At 48.0% G+C, this 17051-nt stretch overlaps 1 protein-coding gene across 1 annotated transcript in view; it reads left to right on the top strand.

The window, feature by feature from the left end:
• Positions 1 to 17051, top strand: part of DQX1 (DEAQ-box RNA dependent ATPase 1) — a 231115-nt gene that overhangs the window by 85872 nt on the left and 128192 nt on the right. The window contains exons 4-5 of the mRNA XM_063926029.1: positions 5754 to 6132; positions 6232 to 6474. Of these exons, the coding sequence (XP_063782099.1) occupies positions 5754 to 6132; positions 6232 to 6474 (622 nt within the window). The remainder of the gene's footprint in view (positions 1 to 5753; positions 6133 to 6231; positions 6475 to 17051) is intronic.

Genomic DNA, 17051 nt, shown 5'->3' on the forward strand with positions numbered 1-17051 from the left:
GTCATGTTTTTCAGTCTTGGGGTTTACTAGAGCCCTTATTACCTTTTTCTTCTCCTGTACTGGAGGGGCACTTGGGGCACCAGCCAGTGCCATCATTGCTGGGAGTATGTGTTCTAGTGGGTCTGGGCTTTCCTGTTCTAGTGTCTTTACTGGCATTGCCTGCACTACCCGTGGGGGGACATGCCTGGGTTGTAATTGTAACGTTCCTTCATTATCTACATGACAGGACATTTGTGCAACATAGGCTGGTGGTGGGGTTACATTAGATGCCTTCAGCCATAGTGTGTAAGCTTTCCACTCCTCCCTTTTTCTTATTTTACCCCTTAAGTCTGTCCATTTCTGCATATCAAAGGTTCCTATCACAGGTATTTCAGGTTGTCTTGTATGCCATTTCCTGAGAAATTTCACAGCCACACTTCCATATCTCTGATACATCACACTTGCTGGACTGCCGTGCGGGATCTCTAACATAGTAGAGCCCTTCGGTGTGGACATCTCTTGACCCATTGTAATGGCTAATTTTTATTTTAAAGTCCAGCCTCAATGTCCAATACAATGGTAAACAGGGACGCTCCCCTTGTTTATAGAGATATTACTTCACTTAGGAAACCCCACCACCTCGTTAGGTGCCACGGCTCTGAACAGGCACACGTGTTCCACACTCTGCTAAGCTTGGCCTTCTTGTGTACAAGGTGCTTTTTACAGTGGGTGAGTATCCCTGATACTCTCCAGCATAGGAGAGTTTAACCGGAGCTTCTTTCCTACATGGGCCCTGTCCAGACTTTGCCGGCGTGAAGCCTCGGCCAATCACACTTACAATCACTCACAGACTTCACTCTGAATTTAGCAAGTTATGGCAGACAAAAGATCCCATTGTAATCTTTGACTATGATAACAGGAATTACAATCTTAACACTTTATACAAATTACTGTAACTGGTAATAAAATGCAGTTAAATTCAATTTGGTTCCATACTCACAATCTTCAAAAAGACTTCAAAGAGTTACAAACCAACAAGAACACACAAAGGCAGCGGACCGAGGCAGGGACACATGGAGCAGAAGTAAGATAACCGCTCTTACCTGTGGCCACGGTTGATCCAGGTACACCGGCACCAGTCCACCTTCCTTCTTCGTGTGTCAATGTTGGGCTGATCTCGGCGGCGACCTCCAAAATGTTATAGCCGTTTTAAGTAATTGAAGAACAATGAAGTCTTTTTGATAGATTTATAGCATTGTGAAATTTACAGGGTTTACGATAAAAGAATATTATGAACTGATCATTGACAAATTGATTTTATTTTATATACTTGTTATTACAGCGTTACATGATTTAATTAAATTAGCAGACCAATTATATACATAAACCAATCACAATTTATTTATTAGAATATATTATTAATTTATATACTCCCCTTATGGGGAATTTTTAATTAATTAGCTTAACATTTTGTGATTATGACTGTTTAATATTAAAATAGATTTTTACCTCTTACCTACTTTTAATTATTTTTATTTTGCAAAATACAATTTTTTATTTTGCAAAACACTAGCTAACCGCAGTTTTATGATACACTGCGCAGCTGGCCTTAACTTTTTGTTTTGACTAAAAATTACAGTTTTTGCAAATATATAAAAATCACATTTAAAGCAACACTTTTTTTTAAGCAATAGACAAACTGACATTTAGCTTTTATTTTGTATTTACTTATCCATGTTAGTCCCCTTTACCTGCCTCATGTACTGAGGTCCCCTTTACCTGCCTCATGTACCGAGGTCCCCTTTACCTGCCTCATGTACCGAGGTCCCCTTTACCTGCCTCATGTACCGAGGTCCCCTTTACCTGCCTCATGTACCGAGGTCCCCTTTACCTGCCTCATGTACCGAGGTCCCCTTTACCTGCCTCATGTACTGAGGTCCCCTTTACCTGCCTCATGTACCGAGCTCCCCTTTACCTGTCTCATGTACTGAGGTCCCCTTTACCTGCCTCATGTACCGAGGTCCCCTTTACCTGCCTCATGTACCGAGGTCCCCTTTACCTGTCTCATGTACTGAGGTCCCCTTTACCTGTCTCATGTACTGAGGTCCCCTTTACCTGTCTCATGTACCGAGGTCCCCTTTACCTGCCTCATGTACTGAGGTCCCCTTTACCTGCCTCATGTACCGAGGTCCTCTTTACCTGCCTCGTGAACCTTGGTCCCCTTTACCTGCCTCTTGTACTGAGGTCCCCTTTACCTGCCTCATGTACCGAGGTCCCCTTTACCTGCCTCATGTACCGAGGTCCCCTTTACCTGTCTCATGTACTGAGGTCCCCTTTACCTGCCTCATGTACCGAGCTCCCCTTTACCTGTCTCATGTACTGAGGTCCCCTTTACCTGCCTCATGTACTGAGGTCCCCTTTACCTGCCTCATGTACCGAGGTCCCCTTTACCTGTCTCATGTACAGAGGTCCCCTTTACCTGCCTCATGTACCGAGGTCCCCTTTACCTGCCTCATGAACTGAGGTCCCCTTTACCTGCCTCATGTACCGAGGTCCCCTTTACCTGCCTCATGTACTGAGGTCCCCTTTACCTGCCTCATGTACCGAGGTCCTCTTTACCTGCCTCGTGAACCTTGGTCCCCTTTACCTGCCTCTTGTACTGAGGTCCCCTTTACCTGCCTCATGTACTGAGGTCCCCTTTACCTGCCTCATGTACTGAGGTCCCCTTTACCTGTCTCATGTACTGAGGTCCTCTTTACCTGCCTCGTGTACCGAGGTCCCCTTTACCTGTCTCATGTACTGAGGTCCCCTTTACCTGCCTCATGTACCGAGGTCCCCTTTACCTGCCTCATGTACCGAGGTCCCCTTTACCTGCCTCATGTACCGAGGTCCCCTTTACCTGCCTCATGTACCGAGGTCCCCTTTACCTGCCTCATGTACCGAGGTCCCCTTTACCTGCCTCATGTACCGAGGTCCCTTTTACCTGCCTCATGTACCGAGGTCCCCTTTACCTGCCTCATGTACCGAGGTCCCCTTTACCTGCCTCATGTACTGAGGTCCCCTTTACCTGCCTCATGTACCGAGCTCCCCTTTACCTGTCTCATGTACTGAGGTCCCCTTTACCTGCCTCATGTACCGAGGTCCCCTTTACCTGTCTCATGTACCTTGGTCCCCTTTACCTGCCTCATGTACCGAGGTCCCCTTTACCTGCCTCATGTACCGAGGTCCCCTTTACCTGTCTCATGTACCGAGGTCCCCTTTACCTGCCTCATGTACTGAGGTCCCCTTTACCTGCCTCATGTACCGAGGTCCTCTTTACCTGCCTCATGTACCGAGGTCCCCTTTACCAGCCTCATGTACTGAGGTCCCCTTTACCTGCCTCATGTACTGAGGTCCCCTTTACCTGCCTCATGTACTGAGGTCCCCTTTACCTGCCTCATGTACCGAGGTCCTCTTTACCTGCCTCGTGAACCTTGGTCCCCTTTACCTGCCTCATGTACTGAGGTCCCCTTTACCTGCCTCATGTACTGAGGTCCCCTTTACCTGTCTCATGTACTGAGGTCCTCTTTACCTGCCTCGTGTACCGAGGTCCCCTTTACCTGTCTCGTGTACCGAGGTCCCCTTTACCTGTCTCGTGTACCGAGGTCCTCTTTACCTGTCTCATGTACCGAGGTCCTCTTTACCTGTCTCTTGTACCGAGGTCCCCTTTACCTGCCTCATGTACTGAGGTCCCCTTTACCTGCCTCATGTACTGAGGTCCTCTTTACCTGCCTCATGTACTGAGGTCCCCTTTACCTGTCTCATGTACTGAGGTCCCCTTTACCTGTCTCATGTACTGAGGTCCTCTTTACCTGTCTCATGTACCGTGGTCCCCTTTACCTGCCTCATGTACTGAGGTCCCCTTTACCTGCCTCATGTACCGAGGTCCCCTTTACCTGTCTCATGTACAGAGGTCCCCTTTACCTGCCTCATGTACTGAGGTCCCCTTTACCTGCCTCATGTACCGAGGTCCCCTTTACCTGTCTCATGTACAGAGGTCCCCTTTACCTGCCTCATGTACCGAGGTCCCCTTTACCTGCCTCATGTACTGAGGTCCCCTTTACCTGCCTCATGTACTGAGGTCCCCTTTACCTGCCTCATGTACCGAGGTCCTCTTTACCTGCCTCGTGAACCTTGGTCCCCTTTACCTGCCTCATGTACTGAGGTCCCCTTTACCTGCCTCATGTACTGAGGTCCCCTTTACCTGTCTCATGTACTGAGGTCCTCTTTACCTGCCTCGTGTACCGAGGTCCCCTTTACCTGTCTCATGTACTGAGGTCCTCTTTACCTGCCTCGTGTACCGAGGTCCCCTTTACCTGTCTCGTGTACTGAGGTCCCCTTTACCTGCCTCTTGTACAGAGGTCCCCTTTACCTGCCTCATGTACCGAGGTCCCCTTTACCTGCCTCATGTACCGAGGTCCCCTTTTCCTGCCTCATGTACTGAGGTCTACTTTACCTGCCTCATGTACCGAGGTCCCCTTTACCTGTCTCATGTACAGAGGTCCCCTTTACCTGCCTCATGTACTGAGGTCCCCTTTACCTGCCTCATGTACCGAGGTCCCCTTTACCTGTCTCATGTACAGAGGTCCCCTTTACCTGCCTCATGTACAGAGGTCCCCTTTACCTGTCTCATGTACTGAGGTCCCCTTTACCTGCCTCATGTACCGAGGTCCCCTTTACCTGTCTCATGTACAGAGGTCCCCTTTACCTGCCTCATGTACAGAGGTCCCCTTTACCTGCCTCATGTACCGAGGTCCCCTTTACCTGTCTCATGTACAGAGGTCCCCTTTACCTGCCTCATGTACAGAGGTCCCCTTTACCTGTCTCATGTACTGAGGTCCCCTTTACCTGCCTCATGTACCGAGGTCCCCTTTACCTGTCTCATGTACCTTGGTCCCCTTTACCTGCCTCATGTACTGAGGTCCCCGTTACCTGCCCCGTGTACCTTGGTCCCCTTTACCTGCCTCGTGTACTGAGGTCCGCTTTCCTGCCCTTTTCCTGAGGTCCTCTTGTATCCCCCTTCTCCTGCCTGGTATCCAAGTCTCCAGACATTCATCTGATTGACCCTAGTACCTGCATCTATGTAGGCAGGCTGTTGTTTCTTTCACTGCCCCCATAGATACATCATCTTCATCTTTGACTTAACTATTCTCTGCTTGGATGAGACCCTAATTACGCTGTTTGATGCCTGCCCTGACCTCAGGCTAGACTTGGTTCTTCCTGAATGTTGACTTTACTGACCTCTGTCTGGGCTATTGTGTTCTGCTGGATTGTCCTCCACCAGTGCAGACTGGTTTGTCTTGCGTCTACCTGCTACTGGTCTCCTGCCAACTTCTTCATGTGCCAACACGAGCCTACACATAGACATCTATATTCTGCGGGCAACTGTGTTTCTTTGTCTGGAATTTGCGTATCTTTACAGTAGCCATGTACAGCAATCCGCTTTAATAGGTTCTAGTTTTAATCACTCTGTTATCATCATACAGCACTGTATAGTATTATCAGATCATTAATAAGAAAGTATAAGAGTCTAATCTATCACGTGGCTTTTCTTGTTAATAGGCAATAAGCTCACAATTCTAGAAGGAGACCATGAGCGTATTCAGTGTCCCTGTAGCACATGTATGTAACTGGTATTAGAGCTATGTCATTATTATCATGTCTGACAGAGACGTAATCTTGGGTTTTCCATGCCTATAAGTACAGTATGTTACAGATATATCTGTCATGTGCAGATTCTGCTGGGACTCTCTTCTTCTCCAAGAAACCACCTCTAACCCACTGATGCAGACTGCTGGTGTGGTTATTTTGGATGAGGTAGATGAACGTACGGTGGCCACTGACCTTCTCTTGAGCCTCTTGAAGGACGTCACTCAGCAGAGACCTGCTCTACGATTGGTGGTGATGACATCACCAGGACTGCAGCAACGTCTGGTTGACTTTTTAGGGACAAGTGCCTCCGTTGTCAGGGTTCCAGCCCAGGAACAGATGCCAAGTGTTGTCTATCGGCCTTCACACTCTCAAGACCATGTCATTACTGCGTGTCACATGGTTCTGGATATTCACCGCAGAAATGAGCCAGGAGATGTTTTGGTGTTCCTGGCCAGTGAAGAGGTGAGTAGGACCCTGTGTGCTGACCATGTGGGTGGTGGGAATATTATGTAGTTATCAGAATATATTCTGTCTGATTGTTCTTTGTTCTGTATTCCACAGGAGGTACAGCGGTGCTCCAAAGCACTTTCAACAGAATCGGTATCTCTGAGTCCTAGTTTGGGGTCCCTGTTGCCTATGACTCTCTTACCCGGTGATGGAATTTCTATGCAGTCTGTCTATGAGGACTCACACAGTGCGTCCGATTATGAGCGCCATGTTTATCTTTCATTCTCTCTAGCAGAATTGTCCTTCTCTCTTCCGGGAATACGATATGTCATTGACACTGGAAGTGAATTACGATCTGTGAGTATAATGTATGATGATTCAGTCATCATTCTTATTGTCCTAATTTGTGTGTTCTAGATGTTAATGAGATCATGTCAACGAGTTACATCTGTATGTGAGGCAGACATATAGCTAAGCATGTTACACTTACTGTATGTTCCAGCTGTGTAGTCTGTACACTCATCCTCTCTATGGTATGTACTGAGAGAAGCATGCTCCCTGCATTGCTGAGCAGCACCCTGTGACATCATCAGACTGCCAGCTGTCAGGACATTGGCTCTGCATGGTCACATGAGCTCAATATTACAGGAACTTCCTCCCACACAGACAGCTGAGCTCAATAATATTTTCTTTTTCATCCACTAGGGGTCACTGGAGTACTCTTGGGATATGGACGGCTTCCACCGGAAGAAGGCACTGAATAAATTAATTTTGAGACTACTCCTCCCCTCCATATCCTGCAGCACTTCAGTGTTTTTTCTGTGCTCGACACAGTTAGAAGGCATAGTGGAGCTCGTCCACAAAGTATTGGAATTTTTTTTCTAAGTTTTTTTTTTCCGTCAATTTCCACGTCCTTTCCCCCCTTCTAACAGGCGTGGGTCAGGGACAGTGGAAGCGGCTGAGTAGCCGTGAGTGTCGGACCTCTCTGTAAAGAGCTCCCTCACTCCACTTGCAGGCTGCCTGCAGGAAAGCTGGACGGAGCTTGGATGAAAGCCCCGTCATAGACTTCTGTCACGGTCCAGGTATGTGGGGTTGGGGCGGTCAGCGCTTGCTGCCGCTCCACTGTGGGGGATTATTTGGTACTCACCGCTGCCCGGGGCGCGCTCTCACTCTCCGGCCCCCAGCATCCTAGGAGACCGCTGCTCCCTGCGCAGCAGCAGCGCTGCTTGGCTACACAGACACGCCGCCATGCTGTGTGTGGCGGGCGGGAGCACGTGTGCATAGGCCGCTCCACGGCTCTATGCAGCACGCTCTCTGCTTCCGCCATCCGCCCGCAGCAGCCGAGGAGTTCCGTTGTCCGGGGCCTACAGGACAGGCCGCTCACACGGCCCTTTGCAAAAACTTCCACAGGCCCAGACCCGGTGCTGTACACGGAGGTCGTGGGAGTGGGGGGGGGAGACTTTAACAGTATTGGGCAGTGTTAAGTTTTAAGAAAAAAACAAAACTTGGTGCTTAGTATGTTTAATGTTCTCCTGTCTGTTCCAGGTTTCCTATTTTACATCTCAGCTAAGAGTGGTACTAGGGGAATTTTTGGGTCAGTTTTCGTATTAGCAGGCACTGCACTTGCCTAAGATATATACCAGGAACTTTGGTGTTATTACTGAGTCGTGCAGTCTGTCTGTGTGGAGTTTGTATTGTCTGTCATAATGAGTAAGACACCAGCAAAATCTAAGAAACATTTGTCATGTCATGTCTGTAAGAGTGTGTTGCCTGATGGATCCACCACATGTACAGCATGTGTTGTTAATACAGCCATAAATACGATTTCCATTCCAGAAGTAAAGCCAGCATCTCAGGACCCTCCGTGGGCTTTACTTGCAGATGTATTAGTTGGTTTACAATCAGAGCTGGCCGCCTCTCGTGAAGAAAGAGAGGCGGCAAGATCTGAGTTTAAAATGAGACCATTTGAGTTACCTGGAGAATCTCAAGCTGGTCATAAGTCCACCTTGAGTGGAAAAGATAAGTTTCCTTTTCCTACTAATTTTCCTGTCTCTGGGATACTAGATCTCACTGAACAGGAGTATGAGGAGGGCGAAATAGAACAACAGTCAGAAGGTGACGACTTTGACAGCCCAGGTATTGACAATCTCATCAGAGCAGTTCGTCAGTCGCTGGAGTTTACAGAAACTGAGGAGCCACTGACGAATGATGAAGTAGTCTTTACTAAACGACAGAGATCTCCGATGTGTTTCCCTATCTCGGAATCTCTTAATAAAATGTTACTGGAGTCACGGAAAAATCCGGACAAACGGTTTTCTATTCCTCGTAGATTTAAATCGAGTTACCCGTTTCCAGAGGCCATGACAGCTACATGGGAGAACCCACCATTGGTGGATTCATCCGTATCTAAACTTACAAGGAAGTTAACCATACCAGTACCAACTGCTACTACACTTAAAGACCCTGCAGATCGTAAAATAGAGGCTATGCTAAGGTCCATGTATACAGCAGCTGGAGTGCTGCTGAGACCTGGGTTGGTTGGCATTTGGGTTACTAAAGCTTTAATGGTATGGATAAAAGAGCTCAAGTCGGCTCTGCAAGATGATCATCTTATACTTCTCGCAGATCAAATCTGGGAAGCTGCTGAATATTTATGTACAGCTTCTACTGACGTCTGTCAGCTTACTTCTCGCCTGTCCTCATCGCTAGTCATAGTACGACGAGCACTTTGGCTGCGTTCTTGGCAGGCGGAGACGGACATTGCCTTATGATGGCGAGAAACTTTTTGGTCCTGAATTGGACAAATGGATTTCTGAGGCTACTGGAGGGAAGTCTGTTTTTCTTCCTTCGCCTACAACTATACCTAAACGGAAATATTCTGGTCCGGCGTTCAAATCCTTTAGAACTCAGCCCTTTCGTGGGCAGGGAGGAGCAGTCACGCCGGGCAGAAGAGGTCGGGGACGTAGTGCCCGACAATCCAATGCACGTCGTCAAGACACCAAGACCACTAACAAACCAGTGGCATGACGGGCTCCCAGCCCATCTCGGATCTCCAATTGTGGGAGCACGCCTTCAGAGCTTTCAGGGGGCGTGGCTGCAGACGTCCACAGATGGGTGGATCCGCAATTTAGTATTAGAGGGTTACAAAATAGAGTTCGATTATCTTCCGACAGGAAGATTTTTCACGACAGGACTGCCTGTGTCGGACGACAAGAAAGCAGTTCTGCAGGTTGCCATTCAGTCTCTGCTGAATGCTGCAGTGATAATTCCGGTCCCTGTGCAGGAACAGGGGCAGGGTTATTATTCCAGTCTGTTTCTGGTACCAAAACCAGATGGCTCAGTCAGGCCAATATTGAACCTAAAAGGTCTCAATCATTACGTCACTTACCACAGATTCAAGATGGAATCTCTCAGGTCAGTAATTGCAGGGTTAGAGCCACAGGAATTCATGATTGCACTGGATCTCAAGGATGCGTATTTGCACATTCCGATTTGGCCACCTCACCAAAGTTTTTTAAGGTTTGCGATAAGGCGAGACCATTACCAATTTCAGGCTCTACCGTTTGGCCTCTCATCAGCGCCTCGGGTATTCACCAAGGTAATGTCCGTGATGACAGCTCATCTCAGGTCCCTAGGGGTAATAATTGTTCCGTATTTAGACGATCTACTCATAAAGGCTCCGTCTCAACAATTGCTTCTCCAACATGCCTTGCTAACGTACAATGTACTAGTTCAGCACGGTTGGATAGTCAGTTTAAAGAAATCACATCTAATTCCGTGTCAACGACTTCAATTCCTAGGGATGATTCTCGATACAGTAAAACAAAGGGTTTACTTGCCACAACAGAAAGTACAGGGCATTCGTCATCTGGTGCAATTAGTGCTCAAGCCACGCACAGTCTCAGTACATTTGTGCATTCGCCTTTTAGGCACAATGGTGGCGGCTTTCGAAGCACTTCAGTTCGGAAGATTTCACTCACGTCCGTTTCAACTGGAGGTGTTAGCACAGTGGTCGGGATCACATCTGCAGCTGCACCACAGGGTGAGGTTGTCACCACAAGTCAGGGTGTCTCTTCTCTGGTGGTTAAAAATACACAATCTATCTGCAGGGAGACGATTCGGAGTCGCGAATTGGATAATTCTGACAACGGACGCAAGTCTCAGAGGTTGGGGAGCTGTAGTTCAGAGTTATCGGCTCCAGGGCCTCTGGGCGGATCACGAAAGATCGCTATCCATAAATGTTCTGGAACTCAGGGCGATTTACAATGCTCTAAGACAAGCGGTGTACATGTTTCGTTTTCAGACTGTGCAGGTGCAGTCAGACAATGCGACGGCAGTCGCATACATAAACAAACAAGGAGGAACGAGAAGCCGCATGGCTATGCGGGAAGTAGCTCGGATCCTAAGATGGGCCGAATATCACCAGGTGATATTATCGGCAGTGTTCATTCCTGGAGTGGACAACTGGGAGGCAGATTTTCTCAGTCGTCGGGATTTTCATCCAGGAGAGTGGGCATTAAATCCAGAAGTTTTTCAGATGTTGATCCAGAAGTGGGGTTACCCTCAGGTGGATCTAATGGCATCCCGCCACAATCATCAGGTGTCAAGATATGTGTCCAGAACAAGAGATCCAGGGGCAGTGGCGGTGGATGCTCTCACAGCCACGTGGCCATACAGCCTTGTGTATCTGTTTCCACCGTTTCCGCTGCTCCCGCTGGTGCTAAAACGGATCAAGAGAGGGTTCGTCACAGTCATTCTAATAGCGCCTCATTGGCCTCGGAGGGCTTGGTTCTCGGATCTTCTCGGGTTACTCGCAGACGATCCATGGCCACTCCCACTACGTCCGGACCTGTTACAACAGGGTCCGTTCCTCTACCCCGATTTAGCGCGGCTGCGTTTGACGGGGTGGCTGTTGAAAAGGCCATCTTAAGGAAAGAGGGCATTCCTGAGTCTGTTATACCAACCATGGTACGAGCTAGGAAGCCGGTTACGGCAGCTCATTATTATAGAATTTGGCGTACTTATATAGGTTGGTGTGAAGCTCGAAAATTTCCGACATCGTCTTTTAAATTATCCCGTCTTTTGTTATTTTTACAAATGGGGTTAGATGGAGGACTACGTCTTTCCACACTAAAGGTGCAGGTATCTGCGTTGTCAATTTATTTTCAAAGGAAATTGGCCTCGTTGCAGTCAATACATACGTTTCTACAGGGTGTAAAGAGGATACAGCCTCCTTTCATTCCACCTACAGCACCATGGGACTTGAATCTGGTTTTAGATTTCTTACAGTCCGATTACTTTGAACCCTTACAACAAGTGGATATTAAATTTCTCACTTGGAAAACGATTTTTCTTTTAGCCTTAGCCTCGGCTAAGCGTGTTTCAGATTTGGGTGCCTTGTCATGCAAGTCACCGTATTTAATTTTTCATGATGACAGAGCGGAACTTCGGACGAATCCCGTTTTTCTACCAAAAGTAGTGTCGTCTTTTCACATCAATCAACCAATAGTAGTTCCTGTGTTAACAGGAGATTCTGGAATGTTGGATGTAGTTCGCGCATTGCGCATCTATGTTTCCCGAACGTCTACTGTGCGTAAGACAGATACGTTGTTTGTTCTCTATGACGCAGCTAAGAGGGGTTGGCCAGCCTCTAAGCAGACCTTATCCAGATGGATCAAACTGACTATACGTCAGGCTTACCTTTATGCTAAGTTACAGCCACCTACTTCAGTAACAGCTCATTCCACACGTTCTGTGGGGACGTCATGGGCAGCGAGTCGTGGGGCTTCTACGACACAGCTTTGCCGTGCGGCTACTTGGTCGTCAGTGCACACGTTTGTGCGCTTTTACAAGTTTGATACGTTCGTGGCATCAGCATCTAGCTTTGGCCGTTTAGTGTTACAAGGGCCAAACAGCTCTCCCGCCACGGAGGAGACTTTGGTACATCCCAAGAGTACTCCAGTGACCCCTAGTGGATGAAAAAGAAAATAGGATTTTGGTACTTACCAGGTAAATCCTTTTCTTTGAATCCATAGGGGGCACTGGACGCCCACCCAGAGCAGTTTACCTGTTTTAGGAGTTCAGTGGTTCTTATGGTAACACACTTTCACGACTGGTTTAAATTTAACAAGGGTTAATCAGTTATGGTGTCAACTGTTTAGTTGTCTGTTACGTTGTGTCAACTTTATTGTTGTCTGTGAGACTATATGTAATTCTCCTTTTGTCAATCTCTCTATCGATCCTGTTCGGCTCAGTAAAAAACACTGAAGTGCTGCAGGATATGGAGGGGAGGAGTAGTCTCAAAATTAATTTATTCAGTGCCTTCTTCCGGTGGAAGCCGTCCATATCCCAAGAGTACTCCAGTGCCCCCTATGGATTCAAAGAAAAGGATTTACCTGGTAAGTACCAAAATCCTATTTTCTGACACAGATGGAGAGGGGCAAAGCTTTATAGCTGAGTATTACAGGTAATAATATGGTCTTCAATATATAGTCTAGGATCATATCGTAGAACACCTTTCTGGTGATGCAGAAGAAGACTCTTACATTGATTCTCAGCTAATGGTGGAAGCTAGAACCATGCAGAGGAACCTTATTGTGCTCCATCTACTCCTCACTATAATTTTCTGTATTCTTCATCTTCTCTCTCCATTGCCAAGTCCATCCCATTGATCTACTTTATCCTTTGCCTGGTTATTTCCGTCCATCCTGCCCACTCTCTCCATTGACAGATCCATCCTGTCCATCTACTTTCTCCAATCTGTCCATGTCCTCTCTCCATTGCCAGGTCCATTCTGTCCATCTACTCTCTCCTTTGTCAGATCTGTCCTATCCATCTACTCTCTCCTTTGTCAGATCTGCCTTGTCCATCTACTCTGTCCTTTGTCAGATCTGTCCTGTCCATCTACTCTCTCCTTTGTCAGATCTGTCCTATCCATCTACTCTCTCCTTTGTCAGATCCGTCCTGTCCATCTACTCTCTCCTTTGTCAGATCTGTCCTGTCCATCTACTCTCTCCTTTGTCAGATCTGTCCTGTCCATCTACTCTCTCCTTTGTCAGATCTGTCCTATCCATCTACTCTCTCCTTTGTCAGATCCGTCCTGTCCATCTACTCTCTCCTTTGTCAGATCCGTCCTGTCCATCTACTCTCTCCTTTGTCAGATCTGTCCTGTCCATCTACTCTCTCCTTTGTCAGATCTGCCCTGTCCATCTACTCTCTCCTTTGTCAGATCTGTCCTTTCCATCTACTCTCTCCTTTGTCAGATCTGTCCTGTCCATCTACTCTCTCCTTTGTCAGATCTGCCCTGTCCATCTACTCTCTCCTTTGTCAGATCTGTCCTGTCCATCTACTCTCTCCTTTGTCAGATCTGTCCTGTCCATCTACTCTCTCCTTTGTCAGATCTGTCCTGTCCATCTACTCTCTCCATTGTCAGATCTGCCCTGTCCATCTACTCTGTCCTTTGTCAGATCTGCCCTGTCCATCTACTCTCTCCTTTGTCAGATCTGTCCTTTCCATCTACTCTCTCCTTTGTCAGATCTGCCCTGTCCATCTACTCTCTCCTTTGTCAGATCTGCCCTGTCCATCTACTCTCTCCTTTGTCAGATCTGCCCTGTCCATCTACTCTCTCCTTTGTCAGATCTGCCCTGTCCATCTACTCTCTCCTTTGTCAGATCTGCCCTGTCCATCTACTCTCTCCTTTGTCAGATCTGTCCTGTCCATCTACTCTCTCCTTTGTCAGATCTGTCCTTTCCATCTACTCTCTCCTTTGTCAGATCTGTCCTGTCCATCTACTCTCTCCTTTGTCAGATCTGTCCTGTCCATCTACTCTCTCCTTTGTCAGATCTGTCCTTTCCATCTACTCTCTCCTTTGTCAGATCTGTCCTGTCCATCTACTCTCTCCTTTGTCAGATCTGTCCTTTCCATCTACTCTCTCCTTTGTCAGATCTGCCCTGTCCATCTACTCTCTCCTTTGTCAGATCTGCCCTGTCCATCTACTCTCTCCTTTGTCAGATCTGCCCTGTCCATCTACTCTCTCCTTTGTCAGATCTGTCCTATCCATCTACTCTCTCCTTTGTCAGATCAGTCCTGTCCATCTACTCTCTCCTTTGTCAGATCTGTCCTTTCCATCTACTCTCTCCTTTGTCAGATCTGCCCTGTCCATCTACTCTCTCCTTTGTCAGATCTGCCCTGTCCATCTACTCTCTCCTTTGTCAGATCTGCCCTGTCCATCTACTCTCTCCTTTGTCAGATCTGCCCTGTCCATCTACTCTCTCCTTGTCAGATCCGTCCTGTCCATCTACTCTCTCCTTTGTCAGATCCGTCCTGTCCATCTACTCTCTCCTTTGTCAGATCCATCCTGTCCATCTACTCTCTCCTTTGTCAGATCCGTCCTGTCCATCTACTCTCTCCTTTATCAGATCCGTCCTGTCCATCTACTCTCTCCTTTGTCAGATCCGTCCTGTCCATCTACTCTCTCCTTTGTCAGATCCGTCCTGTCCATCTACTCTCTCCTTTGTCAGATCCGTCCTGTCCATCTACTCTCTCCTTTGTCAGATCCGTCCTGTCCATCTACTCTCTCCTTTGTCAGATCAGTCCTGTCCATCTACTCTCTCCTTTGTCAGATCCGTCCTGTCCATCTACTCTCTCCTTTGTCAGATCCATCCTGTCCATCTACTCTCTCCTTTGTCAGATCAGTCCTGTCCATCTACTCTCTCCTTTGTCAGATCTGTCCTGTCCATCTACTCTCTCCTTTGTCAGATCCATCCTGTCCATCTACTCTCTCCTTTGTCAGATCTGTCCTGTCCATCTACTCTCTCCTTTGTCAGATCCGTCCTGTCCATCTACTCTCTCCTTTGTCAGATCCGTCCTGTCCATCTACTCTCTCCTTTGTCAGATCAGTCCTGTCCATCTACTCTCTCCTTTGTCAGATCAGTCCTGTCCATCTACTCTCTCCTTTGTCAGATCTGCCCTGTCCATCTACTCTCTCCTTTGTCAGAACTGTCCTGTCCATCTACTCTCTCATTTGTCAGATCTGTCCTGTCCATCTACTCTCTCCTTTGTCAGATCCGTCCTGTCCATCTACTCTCTCCTTTGTCAGATCTGTCCTATCCATCTACTCTCTCCTTTGTCAGATCTGTCCTATCCATCTACTCTCTCCTTTGTCAGATCTGTCCTGTCCATCTACTCTCTCCTTTGTCAGATCTGCCCTGTCCATCTACTGTCTCCTTGTCAGATCCGTCCTGTCCATCTACTCTCTCCTTTGTCAGATCCGTCCTGTCCATCTACTCTCTCCTTTGTCAGATCTGTCCTGTCCATCTACTCTCTCCTTTGTCAGATCTGTCCTGTCCATCTACTCTCTCCTTTGTCAGATCTGTCCTGTCCATCTACTCTCTCCTTTGTCAGATCCGTCCTGTCCATCTACTCTCTCCTTTGTCAGATCCGTCCTGTCCATCTACTCTCTCCTTTGTCAGATCAGTCCTGTCCATCTACTCTCTCCTTTGTCAGATCTGTCCTGTCCATCTACTCTCTCCTTTGTCATATCCGTCCTGTCCATCTACTCTCTCCTTTGTCAGATCCGTCCTGTCCATCTACTCGCTCCTTTGTCAGATCCGTCCTGTCCATCTACTCTCTCCTTTGTCAGATCCGTCCTGTCCATCTACTCTCTCCTTTGTCAGATCAGTCCTGTCCATCTACTCTCTCCTTTGTCAGATCTGTCCTGTCCATCTACTCTCTCCTTTGTCAGATCTGTCCTGTCCATCTACTCTCTCCTTTGTCAGATCCGTCCTGTCCATCTACTCTCTCCTTTGTCAGATCTGTCCTTTCCATCTACTCTCTCCTTTGTCAGATCCGTCCTGTCCATCTACTCTCCCCTTTGTCAGATCCGTCCTGTCCATCTACTCTCTCCTTTGTCAGATCTCTCCTGTCCATCTACTCTCTCCTTTGTCAGATCCGTCCTGTCCATCTACTCTCTCCTTTGTCAGATCCGTCCTGTCCATCTACTCTCTCCTTTTACCAGGTTTGTTCGTTTGATCAGCCCTCCATATACTCTTTTTTGTACTCATCATTGTGAGGTTCATTACTCTTTCTATTGTCCCCATTGTCAGATCCAGCAATATCCGCAATTACGTGCACAATTCAGGATATGTTGTCAGGCTCATTCTTCAGAACGTGACACACTCAGCCATAGTGCTTCTACGGTCGCCGACATACTGTCCGTTCCTTCCATATTTCCAGTCTGACTGCATATCGGCATCTCATGAGTTAACCAGGCGATCACATGGGAGAGGCCCCATTCTCTTGCTGTCTAGTCGTGTTCACTAAATGTAACATTTCTATATGGAAACAGGAACTCTTTCTTATGCCCACACCAAGAACATTCCCTCCCAGGGAACCGACTGAAAGACGGCTAAACAGTGCAGGCCCAGATGGTGACTGAAAAGAGACCCACTGGTGGCTCTTGGGTGGCCATTCAATTGGTGCATACTCTACCAGGGCAACCTCCCCCGGCACAGGATGCAGGGCAACCTCTACCGTCACAGGATGCAGGGCAACCTCTCCCGTCACAGGCTGCAGGGCAACCTCCCCCGGCACAGGATGCAGGGCAACCTCTACCGTCACAGGATGCAGGGCAACCTCTCCCGTCACAGGATGCAGGGCAACCTCTCCCGTCACAGGATGCAGGGCAACCTCTCCCGTCACAGGCTGCAGGGCAACCTCTCCCGTCACAGGCTGCACGGCAACCTCTCCCGTCACAGGATGCAGGGCAACCTCTCCCGTCACAGGATGCAGGGCAACCTCTCCCGTCACAGGATGCAGGGCAACCTCTCCCGTCACAGGTTGCAGGGCAACATCTCCCGTCACAGGTTGCAGGGCAACCTCTCCCGTCACAGGATGCAGGGCAACCTCTCCCGTCACAGGATGCAGGGCAACCTCTC

Source organism: Pseudophryne corroboree, chromosome 1 (genome assembly GCF_028390025.1).
Source record: "Pseudophryne corroboree isolate aPseCor3 chromosome 1, aPseCor3.hap2, whole genome shotgun sequence".
In the NCBI taxonomy this organism is placed as follows: domain Eukaryota; kingdom Metazoa; phylum Chordata; class Amphibia; order Anura; family Myobatrachidae; genus Pseudophryne; species Pseudophryne corroboree.